At 41.1% G+C, this 19,007-nt stretch overlaps 2 protein-coding genes across 7 annotated transcripts; both read left to right on the forward strand.

The window, feature by feature from the left end:
- Positions 1-618: 618 nt before the first annotated feature.
- Positions 619-13,725, forward strand: tpm4a (tropomyosin 4a). 4 transcript variants are annotated; one of them, XM_081708229.1, is made up of 9 exons: positions 619-973; positions 1,899-2,024; positions 9,027-9,160; positions 9,605-9,722; positions 10,092-10,166; positions 10,298-10,369; positions 10,685-10,747; positions 10,842-10,911; positions 12,799-13,725. In XM_081708229.1, exons 1-9 carry the CDS (start codon positions 860-862, stop codon positions 12,879-12,881), a joined length of 855 nt encoding a protein of 284 aa, XP_081564355.1. In that variant the 5' UTR covers positions 619-859; the 3' UTR covers positions 12,882-13,725. The 4 variants fall into 4 exon arrangements, with proteins under 4 accessions (XP_081564355.1, XP_081564356.1, XP_081564359.1 ...); XM_081708230.1 differs by lacking the exon at positions 12,799-13,725 and adding an exon at positions 11,747-11,958 and having other exon boundaries at positions 623-973; XM_081708233.1 differs by lacking the exons at positions 619-973; positions 1,899-2,024 and adding an exon at positions 4,019-4,480.
- An 889-nt stretch (positions 13,726-14,614) lies between these two features.
- On the forward strand, positions 14,615-17,937 carry hsh2d (hematopoietic SH2 domain containing). 3 transcript variants are annotated; one of them, XM_081708251.1, is made up of 7 exons: positions 14,615-14,885; positions 15,423-15,546; positions 15,846-15,935; positions 16,086-16,251; positions 16,739-16,822; positions 16,910-17,057; positions 17,282-17,509. In XM_081708251.1, exons 2-7 carry the CDS (start codon positions 15,428-15,430, stop codon positions 17,371-17,373), a joined length of 699 nt encoding a protein of 232 aa, XP_081564377.1. In that variant the 5' UTR covers positions 14,615-14,885; positions 15,423-15,427; the 3' UTR covers positions 17,374-17,509. The 3 variants fall into 3 exon arrangements, with proteins under 3 accessions (XP_081564377.1, XP_081564375.1, XP_081564376.1); XM_081708249.1 differs by having other exon boundaries at positions 14,638-14,885; positions 16,739-16,915; positions 17,282-17,937; XM_081708250.1 differs by lacking the exon at positions 15,423-15,546 and having other exon boundaries at positions 14,639-14,885; positions 16,739-16,915; positions 17,282-17,937.
- The last annotated feature ends 1,070 nt before the right edge of the window (positions 17,938-19,007 follow it).

Below are 19,007 nucleotides of genomic sequence, written 5' to 3' on the forward strand. Positions count from 1 at the left end.
CTTACACGAGCTGACTGTCAGCGGTGAATGGTGTGACATTCTACACTTCATCTCCAACCTTCGGTGCCAATACCCCCCCGGCCATTCGCTGTCCAAATACAAGACAGGTCTGCTCTTTAGGGGACTGAGCATATCCAAGGTGTTTAGGAAATTACTTTGAGAAAGACCATCCACTGTGATATATTAAAAAGTGAACTGATTCTCTTATCGCCTGTTTTAATGCAAAGGCCATTAATGCAGAGGAAAATAATGCTATGTGACATCAACCCTCTGGGATCCCTGCATAGCCCTCTTTGTTTATGACCAACCTAAACGGTTGTTTATTATATGTTTCTCCCTGTGCATGTTGTCCTACACATTTGCACTCTAAAGTTCGATCATGGGGTTAAATTTGGAAGCATGTTCAAACTCTCTCACACTCCTTCTAGGTCCCATTCTCTCTCTCTCTCTCTCGCTCTCTCTCTTGCTCTCTCTCTTGCTCTCTCTCTTGCTCTCTCTCTCATTTTTAACCAAAATGCAGCAGGCCCAAATAAGGACAAGTGTCTCAAGCAGCTTCAAGTGCTTGTGGTCCAAGCCATTCCTTTGTCCAAGTTGGCTGATAGGGTGTTGGGGATGGCAGAGGGGAGCATAGGGAGGGAGGGAGTTTACTACTGACTCCAGCAGGGCTCCACACATTCCGCGCTGTGATTCGATTCAGGTCTCAGTCTACATCTACTCCTCTGTCTCTCTCACTCTCTGTCTCTCTCCCTCTCTCTGTCTCCCTCTTCCTGAACATTCTGTGGAGTCAGAAGAACTGCTGAGTGTCAGCTCTAAACTCCTGCTTCATTTCTCGGCTCACCTGAAAGTTCGTGTTGCTACCATGGAGGCCATCAAGAAGAAGATGCAGATGTTGAAGTTGGACAAGGAGAACGCCATCGACAGGGCAGAGCAGGCAGAGACGGAACAGAAAGCAGCTGAGGAGAGATGCAAGCAGGTACGGAGACAGAAAGAGACAGCGAGTGTGTGAGAGAAAAAGAGCCACTTCTAAGGAAGCATAACACATTGTTGGATTAAACTAAGGGGTGTCATGTAGTGTTGCTCCAGTGTTACTCCAGACTGAGTAGCTCCTAGAGAGGCTGACATGGATGAGCACTGAACTTTGTTCGACCTCTTACACACCAGTACTGAACTTCTTTATGCTCTTACATCTCTGATTTTATAGCAAGTTTATTTTTACTGTGTTATTCAGACTGTAATACAGCACATAAAACAAACAAAAACAAAGTATACCCCTTACCAATAACAAAATGGAGTGAACTCTATGCAAGGCATTAAAGTAGTTCGAGACATGCTAGAGTATTCTGTGATTTTGAGACTTCCAACATGAACTAATCAGCCTTAACTACTCAGCACCAGTCCCATACTTTGCTGTGGATTACTAAAATCTTGGGTAGCCTGGAATCCTGGAAGATTAGCCACAGGAGCACTGTCACTCTGATTAGACACAGATAAGCAGTGTGTAGGTCAACATTTAGCCCACTGGCAGGAGCCTGCACTAAATTTAAGCCTGTTATCAGCTACCAAGCCAGGGAATATACATGTGATACGTCTGGTCTTTGTATGCTGTTGGCTACCATTAGTGATTTAATCCTTTCATGTATTGCTTATACATATTTGTAATAACAGGTCAACCGATATTACAGTTTTCCTTAATTTTAGTTTTCTGGTTCATTCTTTAATTCAATATGCAACAAATTGTATAGTATAAGAAAAAGCTTTTCTAATTTTCCCAACGGCCATGTGTGCTACAACATGTTATACAAACAGCAGTAAAATAAATACTTAGAAACACTCTATAGACTTGTTTTCAGTGGCCTCCAGGCTGACATTACGTGTGCTCCTCTTGGTGTGTTTCCCAGCTGGATGATGAGCTGGTCAGCCTGCAGAAGAAACTGAAGCAGACAGAGGACGAACTGGACAAGTACTCCGAGGCTCTGAAAGACGCCCAGGAGAAACTGGAACTTTCTGAGAAGAAAGCTGCTGATGTGAGTGAGATGCCCTCCTAGAGCAGGGCAAAATACATCAAACATTTACTAGCGGAAAATAGACGTCTGAATAGATCCTACATTAGACCTGCAAAAACCACCTTCCCCCCGAAGCCACGCTATTAGGCGGGTTTACTAATATAGCTCTTGGAAAGCAATTGATCAAACTCATAATATAATTCAAATAGCATCAAACCAATGAGCCAATAAGCAGAGCAAACCATTTAAGTCAAGGAAGAGATCAAATGAGCTGAGGCAATCATTTTCCATAAGCCACATGAGTAAATGCCACTGTCTAGCCCACATTATGCTGAACTGCTCATGACTGCAGCCCCATCTATGAACATGTAAGGAGGTGAATCAAAGCCTGTGTGAGGCCCAGGTGAAAGTGAATGACTTCCACCTGTTTTCAGGCTCAGTGGGTAAATCAGTGAAAGGGCTCACAGTGCCAGCTGGGAGCAGGCTTTGATCAGACCTATCGGATCCTCAGATGCAATGAACGTGGCACATTCCTGTCCTCCACTCGCTGAAGATGGGCCTCCGAATCACCCCAGCACCTTTTCTCATAGGACAGGCTGGCTTTAATCAGACCACGGAATGGTGTTTACACAAACATCATTCCATGTGTATGAGGCTGGGGGTGGAGGGTGTTCAAGTGTTCCAAAACCTTTGATTAGAAATGTTGGAGCCAAAGAGATATATGAAGGCCTTGTGTCTACAGTCGTGATCAGCGAATGTTCAGAGTCTCACATTAATGTGTCACAATGATAATAACAACAACAAAAAAAGATTTTCAAATAGACCTAGTTAGAAAAATACCACTCAGTGTGGTGAACATAAGTACACCACATACAAATCACAAATCCTTGTTTATATGATGATGGTACACCTGTGTGGCAGAGAGCTTCAGTTGCTGATCACTCTCATTGCATGGTGAACCAATAAGACTGTTCTAACAGCTCCAAAATGTCCTGCCAGAGTAAATAATCCAGACTTATATTTATATCGAAACATACCCAAATATATCAAGAAATCACATGTGTAAACAGCACAATTCCAAAAATGTCTGTGTGGTCTCTGAACAGCAGCCCTGCTATCAAGTCCCTCTGTGTGCTACGGTTCAGGGTAAAACTGTAGCAAGGCCGCCTAGAACAAGACTGATGTTTGCAGTACTTTCCTTGGAACTTTGCCCTGGAAGTCTGTTCTAGACTACCATGCCACATGTCCTGCATTAGGAGAAACCATAAACTAATTATACATCTGAATTCACAACTGCAAAGCAGGCGGGAAGAAGGTAGGAATTCTGACTGGGGGATGAATAAGAGTTTTTTTTTTTTTTTTTTCTTTGGTATGCCTGTTACTGATAAACCTGTGGTACAAGGGGGTTGGGAGGGGGTAGACTTGGCTCCAATTCCTGACCAGCAGCCCTGGAATTCTAAGAATGCGGCCAAGCAAACGCAAAGGCCACACTTTCAGGACTACTAAAATCACTGCTGACTGTCTAGTGGCCTCCTTATCAGAGATGCGTGCCTCGGACTTACCTCTCGTGACCTATATAGCCACTTGAAGCTTCTTATCGAATCGTCTTACGCTTTTATTGCGTCTTTTCCGCAGATTCGGTTAGGCTGAGGCAGAACACCTCCAGAAATAGCAGTTTTACAAAAAGTAGCATCTACGTCATCAGATTGAGCTTTACAACATTTATAACAAAGAAAATCTCCATTGTTTGCCTTAGTTTGTTACTTATATTTAACAATATAGTTGGTTCAATAAAAATGGACAAAGCGTGACCTAATCGGTGTACAAAGAAAGTTATTTTAGTTACGTCTAAACTAAACTTATTTTGTAAGCAACACATAATCCACACTCACTCCGCCCCAGCTACAAATCGTGACCTCATCTGGATCTCGCTTTTTCACGCCATTGGACGATTTGGCTCTAACGTTTTCCAGAGGTTCTGCCTCTCCCACCTTATTTTATGACTGAGCGCCGGGGCCGCACAACGCACTCATACGGAACATTCCAAAGAATTCCAGGAGAAAGGAATAGTTTCCTTTCAGTAGCTCCATAGTTTGTAACTTTTGTACTCTGTTCAGCCGGAATTTAACTCCCAACCCATCTGGGAAATTTGTGGATAGTCTATTTTTGTCGGTTTACACTTTTTGTTTGCACTCGTTTATCAAAAAGGCGTATTTAACTAAATTTTAAGGATTATATTTTTATAGACTGATTTATTTATTTTTCAGGCTCTTACACGTAGAATACACAAAAGTGTTTGTTAGTATTTTACGTAAAGTTACATTTTTAGAAACAAAAATTGTAAAATGGCAGGTGTAACGTCCCTGGATGCCGTTAAGAGAAAAATCCAAAGTTTGCAACAGCAAGCTGACGACGCAGAAGACCGTGCCCTAGTTTTACAAAGAGAGCTGGACAACGAACGGGAACTTCGGGAGAAAGTGAGCAAAACGTCTACTTCCTTTTTCTTCGCTGAATAAACTCGAGTCTCTTGATTATTAGACGCATATGTTGTATCCAACATTCCCGATGAAACTACCACATTAATTATCTGGACCCTTCCAATATATCATTTAATAGCTTCGTAAATGTCTGGCAGTAAGTGAGCAAACATGCAATTTCAGGCTGTTGAATTCAAGGCGTTGGTCAAACTCTTCAAGGGACATCCTCTTAAATTCTGCAGTCACGCCACCCAAAACTAGCGTTTCACTATTTGTAGACTCGAATTATCACTTTGAATGAAACGTTCGATTTATATTATGAAATCTACAATGCTCGAGGCAGAATATTGTTTCAGCATTTCAGATGTTCTTCTGGTGCCTGTGTTTGTTAAGAAAACGAGACATTATGGTTTCATCGCACAATCTGAAGTGCACGTACTCTATCCCTCAGCCGCATGAAGACAGGATAGCCCATCCCCCATCGTCGGTCCTAAGGCGTCGTTGATGATCGGTTGTTTGTTCATGTAGTTATTGAAGTAACTTTTCTATAGTGGTATTAAGTAGTGTTTTAAGTCAGTATTCTGTTAGTCAAAAAGTGTCCAGGAATAAGTTTTAAATATTAAACTTAATACATGTAAACGTGTTAAATAGCAGCATTGACAGTAAAACTGGTTCCAGATCAGCAGCACTAAGTTGTCTGTAATATTCTGTTTTTAGGAGCCCAATATGTTGTGGTGAGAGTGTCTAACATTCCAAGATATGCTAAGCTAAGTTCAAAGTCCCTTCCACCCTTTCTGAAACCTATCCTTTATAATTGAATGACTGTTAAGTGCCCTGAATGTGCAATGTCTAATGTTTGTAGAGCTGAAGTTGGGTAAGCACTCTAATTGAGTAACAGATCCAGAAGCCTTTGTGGATTTGATACTAGCAGATCTGAGGGAATGAACAGCCCAAGGCCCAGGGTTTCAGTGATCTAGATTAAAGCTTTCTTGGCCTGAAGGCCTGAAGTTGTTCAGTTCATAACAGTGAAATAAAAGGAGAGGAACTCGACACCAGTAAGCTGTGTTCGGTCCATCCTGGAATACCGTCATCCCAGAGGAGCTGAATCAGGATGTTGTTTCTGCTCCACATCTGCGCTTCCTGTGGACCCTGCTCGTACTGAGATGACCACACCGATAGGCATGAACCTGGCATGGGCTTAAAGGAACGTCCCCCTTCAGATGGCCATGATATATAATATAGTTGTGAGATCTCTGTGATCTGCCTTTTTCCATCGGTCAGGCTTATTTTTCAGCATGGCAGTCACATTGATGACTCTTTGCTAAACACTTTTCTGGAACATTCCTCCAAGAATGGCATAGGTAGTCATTATGACTACCAGTTATGATGTAATTATATGTCACTTATGATTAGTTCCATGCCAGGATGGGGTTGAAGGAAATTATTCTGCCTCATTTTTACTTGAAAAGGCTGCTGTTTTTTGTTTTAATTTTTATGTGTAACCACATTTCTTTTGCAGTTATCGCTAATGCTGTGTTATTGCTCAAAAATGTTTCCCATGAGCCAGTCAGGAATGGTGTAAATGCTATCTATAAATGTGTCGCAGTGAATCACATACATGATTCTCGGTGGATGGGCTTCACATATGGACCAGCAATGCTGTAGTGTTTGAAAATGAAGATGATGATTTTATTAGGACTTTTTACATACATTTCCTGTCAGATATCTTAACAGGACTTGCCAGCTAGGTCAGTGCTAGCACATATGATTGTACCACAAGAAAGGTCTGTTCATACAACCGCATTGTTCACTTTGTTCAGAGCCTTCTGCTTTCCATTAAACTACACTTTGGAAATAATTTAATGCCCGTCAAGCATCCGTGCCTCTTCCTAGGATGCAAAATAACTCATGATCAGCTGGTTCTTATACTGTAGGTTTTAGCACTCAGACTAAAACTGGGCTGCAGTGGCCATTGGAAATTACATTTTTTTAGACTCTTTCATCTGTGTCTCGATCTGATATGTTTCCATTCCCATGTAACACATTTACAATGCATGATTTTCTCAGCATTTCGACTAATACAAAGACGCTCACAGTCTAGTTGTACCTTGTATGCTTTAGAGTACCTAATAATATCTTGGGCTCTCGGTAGTGCCTTCAGGTGACTGCACTCTTTAAGGTCACCATGTGAATGTTCTCAGAAGAGTAGAATTGGAGAACATCACAGTGCTGGATACTCAACCGTCTGACTGCTCAAATCCCTTCTTTGCATGCGGTCCTCTTTTATGCCTTAGTGCCTGATGAGCATTCAATACAGTAACGTTAAATTGTGACTAGTCATTAGGATTATTTCTACATAAGCTCAGTTCTTAAAGGCACAGCACATTTGGACAAAGGAAACATCATCTCATTACAACTCACTGCGAGTCCCATCACTGCTCATAGGTTGAAGAATGTTGGTCATACTGTATTATGAAGCTATATCCAATTTTAAAGACATTTTCCTGAGGTATTCCTGCTGTTTCTGTAAACATAGTTTCAGATGTGCCAGTTTTGTTTTGGCCAAACTCAAACAGTATAGAATCCTGTTCTGAAACATTCATGTTGGTTGGAAATCATTCTATCAACAACTGTTGTAAAATCCATATTAGATATTTAAGAAGTTCTAGGGAAGAAATGACTGGTTGTGTCCAAGCTCTACCTCTCTGTGGAGCCATATTCAATTTAAGGTGGACGACTAAAATTTCCAGGCAAGGCTAAGATAACATAACATTCACTTTTGCATCAAAACTGATCAGTGTTGCCCACTTGTCTTTTGAGGAATCTGTCCTGCTGATATCCTGTAGGACACACATTCATACTCCAGTCATGTCATTTCTCTTTTTTTTTTCTTTGTCGACGGATTGCGTTTGCATCTTCCTGTCAGTCCACCACAGGCGTTTGGGTTTTACCATATATGGCATGCATTCCCAGGCAGCCAGGGAACACCATGACTGCAGAAGGGCAGTGGCCTGTGGGAGTGCTTTCTGCCTCTTAAATGGTGGAGCAAGTCAAAGAGAGGTCAGAGGATGTGGAGTGTCTCAGTTTCCTGTGTGTGTGTGTGTGTGTGTGTGTGTGTGTGTGTGTGTGTGTGTGTGTGTGTGTGTGTGTGTGTGTGTGTATTTTCCCTCCTCTCTTTTGTCACGGGATTCCTCATAATTGTCTAATAATTGGTATATTAATCTTTTGAGGTCATGCGTTCAAGTACATTCAGAAGACCTTTAATATTATTTTTTTTTTTTAAATATTACACCAGTAAGTAAATCTCAAAGGTTTGAGAGTTTGCCAGTGAGGATGATCTTGACCCTTTATTCAGATATCATGTAATCCAACATGAAAAATCATGAATAGAATGTTTGTAGTCTCAGTGGCATGATGGATGGTATAGCATTTTCAGTATTTTTATAGTATTATGGATAGTATTTTCCAGCAGGAAAAAAAACCTTTATTTTTATTCAAAACCTATTCACCCATGTCAGGTGGCATCAATGGACATACACATTAGAGCAAAATGCTGACAAAGTTATGATTTATTAGATATATGTAAAATGTAAAGAAAATTATGGTACAGATTTTATGGATAACCTTGCAGCCCATAAGATACAAAACAGTCTTTAGTCCTCTGCAGTTTCTGTCCTGTTAGCCCTTTTTAGCTAGCTTTCTTTGGGTTAACTATGTACACAAATTTCCTCGAGTTTGAGTGTTGAATTTTTTAGGCCTTTTTCATTAGGACTTGCTGCCCAAACCACAGAAACAAAGACTTGGTCAAGAATTCAGAGATTTTATTTTATTTTTTAGTATGGAAGGATTTCTCACCCAAAGCTGGAATAGTTGGCCTATGACACAATGGGTTGTAAAAAAGGATCACTTTAGTTTCCCCAAGGGCCCTGTTTTTTCTAGCTGCTTCGTGGAGTTTCTTTTTTTAAGGGCTGTTAATAATCCAGATGCCAGATTTGAATATATGAACAATATGTCTAGTTAGATACACCATGGTGACTTTTTTGTAATTATGGTGTCTAATTGTTTGAGTTGGCATGGAGGTTGCTGTGGACAGAGTACTACCACAGAGATGGTGTTGTGAACGTTCTGAGGCAAAGCTTTGTTTGGCAGAATCTCCTAAAACAGGTGGAGTTACAGAGTGTGAACATTTTTCCTCTTTTCTTTTTGTCTTGTGTATCGTATGAAGAGAGCCCTTGTTTTTTTCATTCTCAATACGGCACTACTAAGGACATTCTGAAGGTCCATGTCTTCCCATCAATATTGAAAGAGAATCCTACATACTGACCATGATTTGATGATAAAGACTTTGAAGATGATTTAAAAAAAAAAATTCTTTATTGCTAAAATGTTCATCTAATACCGCTGGTTCTGTCTCTACATACAAATTCTTTCCAGTCACTATGCAGGACAATAAAATTGCTTTTCTTTCCTCAAGACAGTATGCTCGTTGCTGTCGATTTTGCTCTGCCTGACCCTTGACCAATTACCTCTGACCCTCTGCCAACAGGCTGAAGGTGATGTGGCCGCTCTGAACCGTAGGATCCAGCTGGTGGAGGAGGAGCTGGACCGGGCCCAGGAAAGGCTGACCACTGCCCTGCAGAAGCTGGAGGAGGCAGAGAAGGCAGCAGACGAGAGCGAGAGGTATGTGGGACCGTTTACCATCTCCCTGCTCATTGACACAGGAACGAATACCACCTTTTCTTGTCCATCTAAAGTCTGAAAAACAGACAGGAACTGTGTTAAACATCTGTTGTTGATGTAATGTCCTGAATGGGAACCAAATGAAAGTTATTTTAATAAAAGTCCTAGTCCTAGTCTGTCACCTCTCGCTGCTCTGTAATCCCATTAACTTGTGGAAGAACATTAACATCACCTCATTGGTGCTTTGAAGGATCTCAGAGCTTTGATGTAGCTATAATAAAAACAGTTTGGTTAAATCTAGGAGAAGCCAGAGGCTTCAGATATTCCAGATTGTGGGGTAACCAGATTTTCTCCATCTGAAAGGGGAATGTGGAATCTGAAAGTCATTAGCTCTTCCTTTCAAAGTCTGACTGACTGACATCATGGTCACCCCGTGTTCATCAGAGGCATGAAGGTGATTGAGAACCGTGCCATGAAAGATGAGGAGAAAATGGAGATACAGGAGATGCAGCTGAAGGAGGCCAAGCACATCGCAGAGGAGGCCGACCGCAAATACGAGGAGGTGCGTTTGGAGCTAGCGCCTCACTTCTATTTGACCATGTAGATAGTACTTTTACCTGAGCATGATTTCCACATGACAGTATCACCTGGACAGTCGAAGCCAAAACTGACAAATAAGCTTTTCTGTTTTGTTGAAAGGGAGCATTTTGGACATTTTTAGCACGTCAAAGCATGACACTGTAACATGACACACCAAAGAAAATACTGAAGCTACTTTCTTACTTTACACATGGTGTGCACCACATTTAAGCATCACTACAGAAATAGTTTCTTCCCAAAGCGAACCGTGGTAGTCAAATGCAGGACTGTAGCCTGGGGCCTGTTCTGTATCAGAGGTTTTTATCCTGCAACCCTGCTCTTTGTGCCTCAGGTGGCCCGTAAGCTTGTGATTCTCGAAGGTGAACTGGAACGAGCGGAGGAGAGAGCCGAGGTGTCTGAGTGGCAAGTGTCCCCATCGCCCCCCCCCCCCCGCCTTTCTTAGACGTAATGCGTGGCGAAATGCGCTGAAGGAGTAGGCGTTCGTGACCGTGTTGGCTATAACACTGTGGTTCTCTCCCTTTGGTTCCCTACAGCAAGGTTAGCGATCTCGAAGAGGAGCTGAAGAATGTAACCAACAACCTCAAGTCACTAGAAGCTCAGGCAGAGAAAGTAAGATAAATCAACTATATTCCATCATCCTAACAGAAATTCCCTTCTCTTATTGAAGACAGGATCTGTAGTGAACACCACAGTGCAACTATGAATCTCCTTACCACAGATTAAGGTTAACAGGGCATACAAACAAAGACTTAAAAGGTTCCTGAATTTGTCCACATCAAAACCTTTTTTTTTTTTGTCAGTTTCAGAACTGTAGTGTAAACTTTCCAAACAGTAAAACATGATAAATACTGCATTTGCAGATAAGTAACATCAGAGTGAAAACCTGTTAAATGAACGCTGAGTTATCACTTCCCTCTCTTTCAGTATTCAGAAAAGGAAGACAAGTACGAGGAGGAGATCAAGGTTCTCAGTGACAAACTGAAGGAGGTATGGCACCTGGGTACTGGTCAGCGAGCAGGAGGGCGTGGTGTCCAGGCTGGCTCCATGTTACATCACTTCCCTCCCCACTGTGTGTGCGCAGGCCGAGACTCGAGCGGAGTTTGCAGAGAGAACAGTGGCCAAACTGGAAAAATCCATCGATGACCTGGAAGGTAATGAACATGTTCGCGGATTGTGGTCACCTTTCTTTAAAAAGAGGAATTTACCCAACAATGTTAGAGGTTTATTTTGATTTTAAACTGTTTGGTACAGGGGTATTGATGAATAATAAATATTATTATTATTATTATTATTATTATTATTATTGTATTATAGTGTACCACAAGGTGTTACTTTGTTGAGAAATCACACTCAGACTTGCATGTTTAAATATGTACATGCATACAGAATCTTTTCCTGTTGAGTATTATTTGCTCACAAATTCAGATATCCAGTAATATATTCAGTTGTCCTGTTTTCCTATATCAGTCAAAAGGGTTTGAAGTCAAGGGCACCATTTTGTTTTAAACGGTTTTGGGAGTTGTCAAGAGTTTTGTATTTCACCAGCTTGGACCACTTCTTGAGATGGCAGTACACTGTATTCTGAGTATACCGAAACAACTGAGGCAGGCCCTGCATTGCTCTAGCCTCAAGAGAAATGGGGAATGTCCGCTGTCAGTTTGCTGGAAGTCGAGTACAGTTTCCTGTGAGAAACTTTACTTTGCATTGCCTATGTAAAGTATATATGCTTAGCAAAAGCAACCTGAGCATATAGGATGGGAATTTGACAAGCAGGCCGTTACTCACGTCTGCGTGATTTGCTTAAGGACGTGGAGGATAAACGGCAGCTCCGTGAGCTTGCCAGTTACCTTTTTTTCATGACCTTCTGTGGCTCTGGGTTTTATTTCTGAGTATTTTCCCTGATCTGTTCATTCCTTCTTCTCTCCCTCTTTTCGTCTGCCCTGCCCTTTGCTCTGCTTCTCCGCGTCTCTGCCTTGGCGTTTCCAGATGAACTCTATGCTCAGAAGCTGAAATACAAGGCCATCTCAGAGGAGCTGGACCATGCCCTCAACGATATGACCTCCCTGTAGCCGCTCTTCTCTCTCCTGCCCTGCTGTGCTCTTTGCTGGCTGGAATAACACTTCTTTCCTGAAGTCTGTCGTACTGCGGTCTCACAAGGCAATGGAAACCTCAGTTTCAATAAAAGCTCTCTTTTCCTACTCCGCCACTTATTCTCATTCATTATCCCTCAGAAACGTCAGAGCACGGCATTGCTGTAAGGAGTTACTGTAAAATTTCGATGTTTTGTGCTGATTTAAGAAGTAGCACATTGTGGTTAGAGTCTGTATTTCCCCAGTGATGTGAAAATGAAAACCTTTCTAGTTGTAATCAGTCATTTATTGCTTGCCATTGTTACTTCACAAAATTTATTTCATAAATATTGCAATACTTATCAGGAAAAAAAAAATTCATACATATTGTTTCTATGATATAAGAAATGGTTTTTTTTCCACTATTTTATTACTACAAATGATTATTCGTACTTTTGATGTATCACATAAGGTCTACAAAGCTTTTGGATCAGGTGTACTATTTATATGTCTTTTGAAAGTCAACAAAGGTGAGAGTTTATATTTTGAGTTACCAGAAAAAAACAAAACAAAAGACATGCACTGGTTTGATTAGGAGAACCCACCTTGTTTTCCCTGTTTTGCGTGTATATATAACATTAATGCTGCACCTTATAATGTGTTGTTTTTTTGTTTTGTTTTTTTGTCACATGCAGTGTAAGATTTACACCTTTGGTTTACATCACCTTCTATGCACTAAGCCCTAAATAGTATTGTATCTTATTTTGCATGCTGTGTGCAATTAACAGTGTAGTTAATTGTGTAATTAAACTACAGCTCTGCATGCATGTTGGGTCAGTGCTCATGGACACATACAAGCAATTGGGTGTACGTCAGTGAAATGTAAACATGTACCCAAAAAAGCTAATATTCACACCAAAATATTACAAAACGGTTATAAAAATGTCTCTTTTTTTTTCTTTTTTGTAGAAAAATTAGCAAGTGCCAAAGAAGAAAACCTTGGCATGCATCAAGTTCTGGATCAGACACTCCAAGAGCTGAACAACATATGAAGGCAATGAGAATTTCCTTCTGCACAGTGGATTCGTTTCATTTTGCGTCCGTAATCTCATTTGTCACTTTACCACCAAAAAACCCCAGTTGTTGGTGACTGGTGATGGTTGGATTCTGAAAAGCCCATTATTTTCATGAAATATGATTTTTTTTTTAATGTTGCTTACGTTATATTTAACATGCATTCAAGTTAACCGTTGAACAACCCAATTTCCCCCATATTTGTACAGCGTGTTACACTTACTGAATGAGATGGCCCCTTGAGCATTAAAAGTGGGCAAGGTCTGCCACCTACTGGTCAATCGACTTTATCTTATTTTTTAAGAAGGTCACATGACGTCTGTTTTGCCGTTACTGTTCAAAATGTTTTTTATTCCCGTTACAATGAGACCTGAGTTGAAGATGCACAGATAAAAACGATTAGTTTAAGGACCAAAAAAGGATATGTTTATTACCAAATCACGTTTAATGCCAAATTATGAGCCAAAAAGTCAGAACACATAAAGTTTCTTTAAATTCCAATTCTTACTAGAGACGGTGTGTATAACCGCTACTGTCTATATGTTGTCTGTGTCTGGATATTTGCAAATAGTACAGGTCTTAGAGCGGAAAACGACGTTTTTTTAAACAGACCTGTAGATGAGGCATGATGCGTTCCAACATTGCACACACAGTACAAACCAAACTCAGATTTCAGTTATTTTAATTGTATGCCTTGCTCTGTGCCTTTCTTAAACATTTCGTTGTTAAGGATTTTGAGTTTCTTTTTCACTTTCCATGTAATAAATTTGTTTTTAAAAAAAAAAGTTTTAAAATAAATAAATAAAAATAAAAATTAGGCCACGTGATTGCATTTGGAGTAGAGGGGTTGGGGGAGGGTGGGGGGTATTTCTTTTGACTTTGGTGACTTTTCCCTCTTCTCTGTGATCTTAAATATCTTAACTTATGTTGAGATTAGGCTTGGTTGTGCCCAGTAGGAGAGTGTTGTGTCTGTAGATTTTCATGCTGAAAGTTGATTCCAGAAAGTCGGAATTTTAGGACCATCTCACAAAATATCAATAATCTTTTGAAAAATGCATATTTTGTGTTATATAGTGTTTGTGTATATATAAAATTACACACAGTACACACATTCAAAATTCACTGGTCAGTGTCTGACCACTAGAGCACTGTTGACCATATATAAGCTTAAGACAGCAGTCACACTTACATGGGAGAGGACATTGTGGCTATGTCAGGTACATCAGTGTTTCTGGAATTCTTTTTACAAACATAAGTGTCCCTGTTGGGTTGGCAGTGGTCTACTGTAACAAAGGCTGAAGGCACCCCTCATCAGGGGTCCTCACCTCACCATCCCCTCACAGCAAAGGGGAAGGTTCAACCAGGGGTATACTCCTGATGGCCTCACCATCATCCCACTACTGACACAGCATGTAACGAAGGCTGAAAGCACCCATCCTACCTAAGACTCAAACCCAGGTTTGACAGGAGGTGAACGTGAGCGCTGGCCACCGGGCCAAAGAGCCAGCTCTCTGGTTAAATGGGTCCTCAGCATCGCAACACCCATTTAACCTTCCTAAGTGACGGTCTGCGTCACAACTACTGCCCTAAAATATTCAGTCAAGAGCCTTTGGTTCATTAGACAGCTCATTCATGCGTCTATTAATGAAGAGCGGGAAAATGCCTAATAATGCCTCACGTAAGTGAATGTCGAGCATGGGTAGCGACACTAAGCAATTTGTAACAGGTGGTGTTATATTACGGAAACGGGACTTCATAAGCGTGGCTGTCGACACCTATCTGCGATAAAACAGCGACTAAGGAAACTTCCTTCGCCCTCATTAATGACCTTAGCCCGTATTCACAGCTTGTGCCCGAGGGTAGACCAAGACTTTTTACGCTATATAGGAACTAAATAATTACTCTATTACCTGAACATAATGGTATTGCCTAAGGTATTGTTCGCAGTTGTGGTGTGACCTCGTCTCTGCGTTTCAGGACAGGTAAGCGCGTTGAAGCGTATGGACTGTTTCTTGCGATATATGATTTAATATCATATATTATACACATATATGTTATATATAGTTGTGTTGAAAATGTCGTAGTTATAACAGACAATCGCCATCAATGAGAAACTACAAAATCAAGATCCAACGTATTTTTAGTACAAAGGCGATTTTAAAAGATCTTATTTGTAATAAGAAAAAATCCAATCGAATCATTAGAATGCCACTTTATCCTACGTATCCTACATTTATATAGACTATATCATTTAAATGTTCCTATTCAAATGTATTCAAATTAACTGAGACAACCTGTCTAACTTCCCCTTCTTAGATTTTTTTGCCCTTGGTAAACAAGAAGTAATTTGGGTTCATGTTATGCAGGATGAAACAATTGTAACTTGTAGTTTAGAAGTTTTAAATGAATATACTCTTCTGTCTTCCTTTACTGCAAGTGAGGGTTCACCTTGGAGTAGATGGCACAAACTAGTAAATAATTATATATTATTAGAGTTTATAATCTTCCTGTAATCACAGGAGTCATGGCTGGAGCACAAGACGGCCATGAAGCAGTCGTGTCCTGGTTCACCGAATCCCAGCAGAGCTGCATAGTAAAGAATGGGATAATCCCAGAATGGTTCCATGGCATCATTTCCAGGAAGTAAGACTCTGGAATGCTGCTAGCACGTGTCACTGAGATATAGATCATGTGTCTGTATGCTTTGCATTCAAGGCTGCTGTTCACAAATTGCCTCACAAGACACTTTTTACTTTCTTTTGAGAAGAAGTTCTTTAAAGAACCAAGTTATCATTTGAAAACTAGATGACGCTGGGCATCTGCAATTTCCTGTCTAGGGCGCAAAATCTCCATAAAAATCACTGCAGGGTTAAGATCATCATACCTAATCAAGCCACGATGATTTAGGAAAACTTACCCCAGCTGGGTTAAATGTTTCACAGAGTGACAGAAGAAATGCTGATGACCAAGCCACCAGGCAACTTCCTAATCCGTGTGAGTGAAAGTAGAATAGGATACACACTGTCTTACAGGTGAGTGAGTGGCTCTCATAATGTATAGCCATGCTCTTCATTACATAACCAATAGAAACGTCAAGTATTGACTCTGTAAATGAACAAATGAAGACAGGCCTAATAACTTGCTTTTCTTTCCCTCCCAAACATGTTCGTTTTCTCGTTTAGAGCTGAGGATCGCTGCAGACACTTTATGATTGCCATACTTCCAGGTAATCAATATGTGATTGTAGGTGAAAAGCTGAAACACTGCTCTCTCCACGACCTGGTAGCTCACCACCGCAGGGCTCCACTTCTCCCCTACAACGAGGTGCTCACTGTAGCCTGTGGACAGGTGGGGCCCATCTGCACACAATCGTACTGCTGATGACAATTACCAAATTCTAGTTAAGACACTGACTGTTGGTTAACATTTGAAAGATTTGATGAAGCCAAGATTTGATTATTTATTTTTTATTTATTTATTTTTAATTATTCAACTCCTCACATTTTAAGTACAAAAAAACTGCACGAAAGTTAAAAATGGAGTCTGGTCTTTCTCTAATTAGTGTTTTACCAAGCAATCAGATATTTTTACATAATTGTGGGTGACTGTTAATACAGTGATGCATTTCCTGACACCACTGCAACTGCACTGCACTGTATGTGGTAAATTTGTCACGCATGCTGCCTTCCATGTTTGACCTGCTCCATGACCCTTTTCACAGATCTCCAAAAATAGTGTGGACTATGTAAAACTGTTTTTTCCCCAAAGGACGCCCTATGCTTCTGGGACAGAAATCTGTCCAGACAATCACACACAGGCTATCCCTAATCCCCAGGCTGACATCCTGGAAGGCAGACGTCCCAGACTACCAAAGCATCCCAATATCTCCCTTCCTCCAGTACCAAACCTGGGGCCAAATGTAAGCAAGTTGCCGGCAACTGCACCAAGTTTGCCTGCGAGGCTTTATCCCTGCCTGGAGACTGACCTTGGTGCTCTAACCCTGCAGGACATGGTAAGCCACCAACACAGGTCTGTCTATTCAAGCTGTGGTTGCCAGGCGACTGTACTGCCCACATGGCCTGGAGTGTTTCACAGTGAAGTTGCTCTATATCCACAAGTAGTTGCCAATCTTGTAATGGCTACATTATTTGAAGGTAAATGAACCCTAACATTCAGATTCTCAATCTCTGGTCATCTTTATAAAGAACATTTCTTAAGATGGCTCAAAATGGGAGGACAGGTTCTTTATTATGAATAGATTAAAATGTTACCTTTGCCAGATCTATGTAGACAGATTTACACAATCAGTAACTCTAGTGATTTGTGGAACTAGGAACAATTTTATATATAGTCTTATAGTGTTCCTCATGGCTGGCAGGGATGTCCTCTGAAACCTGTGCCCAAGTCCACACCCAGACCCATCGACACACCACTACCTGTGCCTCCCCGAAGCTTCTCACCAAAGAGTGAAGTGCTCAGCACCAGTGCAGGAGACAGACAGAAGCAATTAGCAGCAGGATGCCTGGAGTGGCCGCTGCCCTCGTCTGGCATGCAGCCAGAAGACAGTCAGAAGAGCCAGGTAGAGCCAAAGTCTACCCGCATAAGCCTGGCACAGTGCAGAAAGCTCTTTCAGAGGAAGAAGAACCACTCTGAGGAGCACACATACACAGAAATAAATGACAATGTAGTGGAAAAGGGAGCTGGTGGAGATAGTAACCACCAAAAGCTCAGTGGGGGACTCCATGGCATTGCCCCCCACGCTGGCAAAGAACTGTCTGCCCAGGCTGTTGTTAATTCTGGTTCTGCCACTGGGATGCTGCCAGAAGAATACTTCAACCCGCCTCCATTTGCCCCTCATTACTGAATGAAGTACGTGGGCTGAATGTCATATGATGATTTACACATAGATATTTCATGTATGATTTTCAGTTGTTGTTTTTTTGCTGTGCTAATATTATACAATGTATGCATAGCATAATGTATGTCAGTTGGCCATATGAGCATTGTTAGTATGCAGGCTACTTTACCTTGTGTAGTGCTTGCCTGCACCAACAATCTCTCAGCAGTTCCACATCTTTGCCAGGAGTGACCCAAGAGTACTCTGGGCTCTTTTACTGCTGTCAAACAACATTATTGGCAACTTTATAAGATAATACAACATGGGAAAAATTCATAACTAGGTGTAGCTGAGTAATGGGCAACCAACAGAATCAACAGTCACGACATGCACGCTGCTAACTGGGTGTAATTGACTCATTTAATGAAAAGGGTGTGTTCAAATTAATAACAGTGTGGAGTTCAATTAGTGAGGTGATTCAATCTATGAATAAACAGGTGTCAATTACGGCCCTTATTTAAAGAAGGAGGGCAGCAAACGTTGTACCTGCTGGTTTTAGCCATTGTTCAGTGAGTAAACTGGGTCGTTCCAGACATTGTACCAAAGGAGAAAAAACTTTGATCAAGAGGTTGATTGGAGAGGGGAAAACATAAAGAAGTGCAGAAAATAATTGGCTGTTCAGCTAAAATGATCTCAAATGCTTTAAAATGGCAAACAAAACCCGAAACACATGGTAGGAAAAGAAATACTACCATGCATGTAGATCATAGAATAACAAGCATGGCAAAGAAGCATGCAATGATCAGCTCCATGGAAATCAAAGATCTTCAGTTACCTGTGAGTACTATAACAATCAAAAGATGCCTACGTGAAGCAAAACTATTTGCAAGAAGCCCTTGTAAAGTGCCATTGCTGAAAAAAAGATGTTGAAAAGGTTAGTTTTCCAAAGAATACATTGACTGGCCTAAAGAGAAGTGGTGCAAAATTCTATGGACAGATGAGAGCAAGATTGTTCTTATTGGGTCTAAAGGCCACAGAGTTTGTGAGATGACCCATAAACACTGAATTCAAGCCACAGTACACTGTGAACACTGTAAAACATGGAGGTGCCAGCATAATGGTTTGGGGATGTTTCTCATACTTTGGAGTCGGATCCATTTATTGCATACCATGCACCATGGACCGGTTTGAATATATCAAAATACTGGAAGAGGTCATGTTGCCTTATGCTGAAGAAGAAATGCCCTTGAAATTGGTGTTTCAGCAG

The sequence above is a fragment of the Electrophorus electricus genome, chromosome 26, assembly GCF_041902795.1.
Source record: "Electrophorus electricus isolate QZ-2024a chromosome 26, ASM4190279v1, whole genome shotgun sequence".
NCBI classification, from domain to species: Eukaryota; Metazoa; Chordata; class Actinopteri; order Gymnotiformes; family Gymnotidae; genus Electrophorus; species Electrophorus electricus.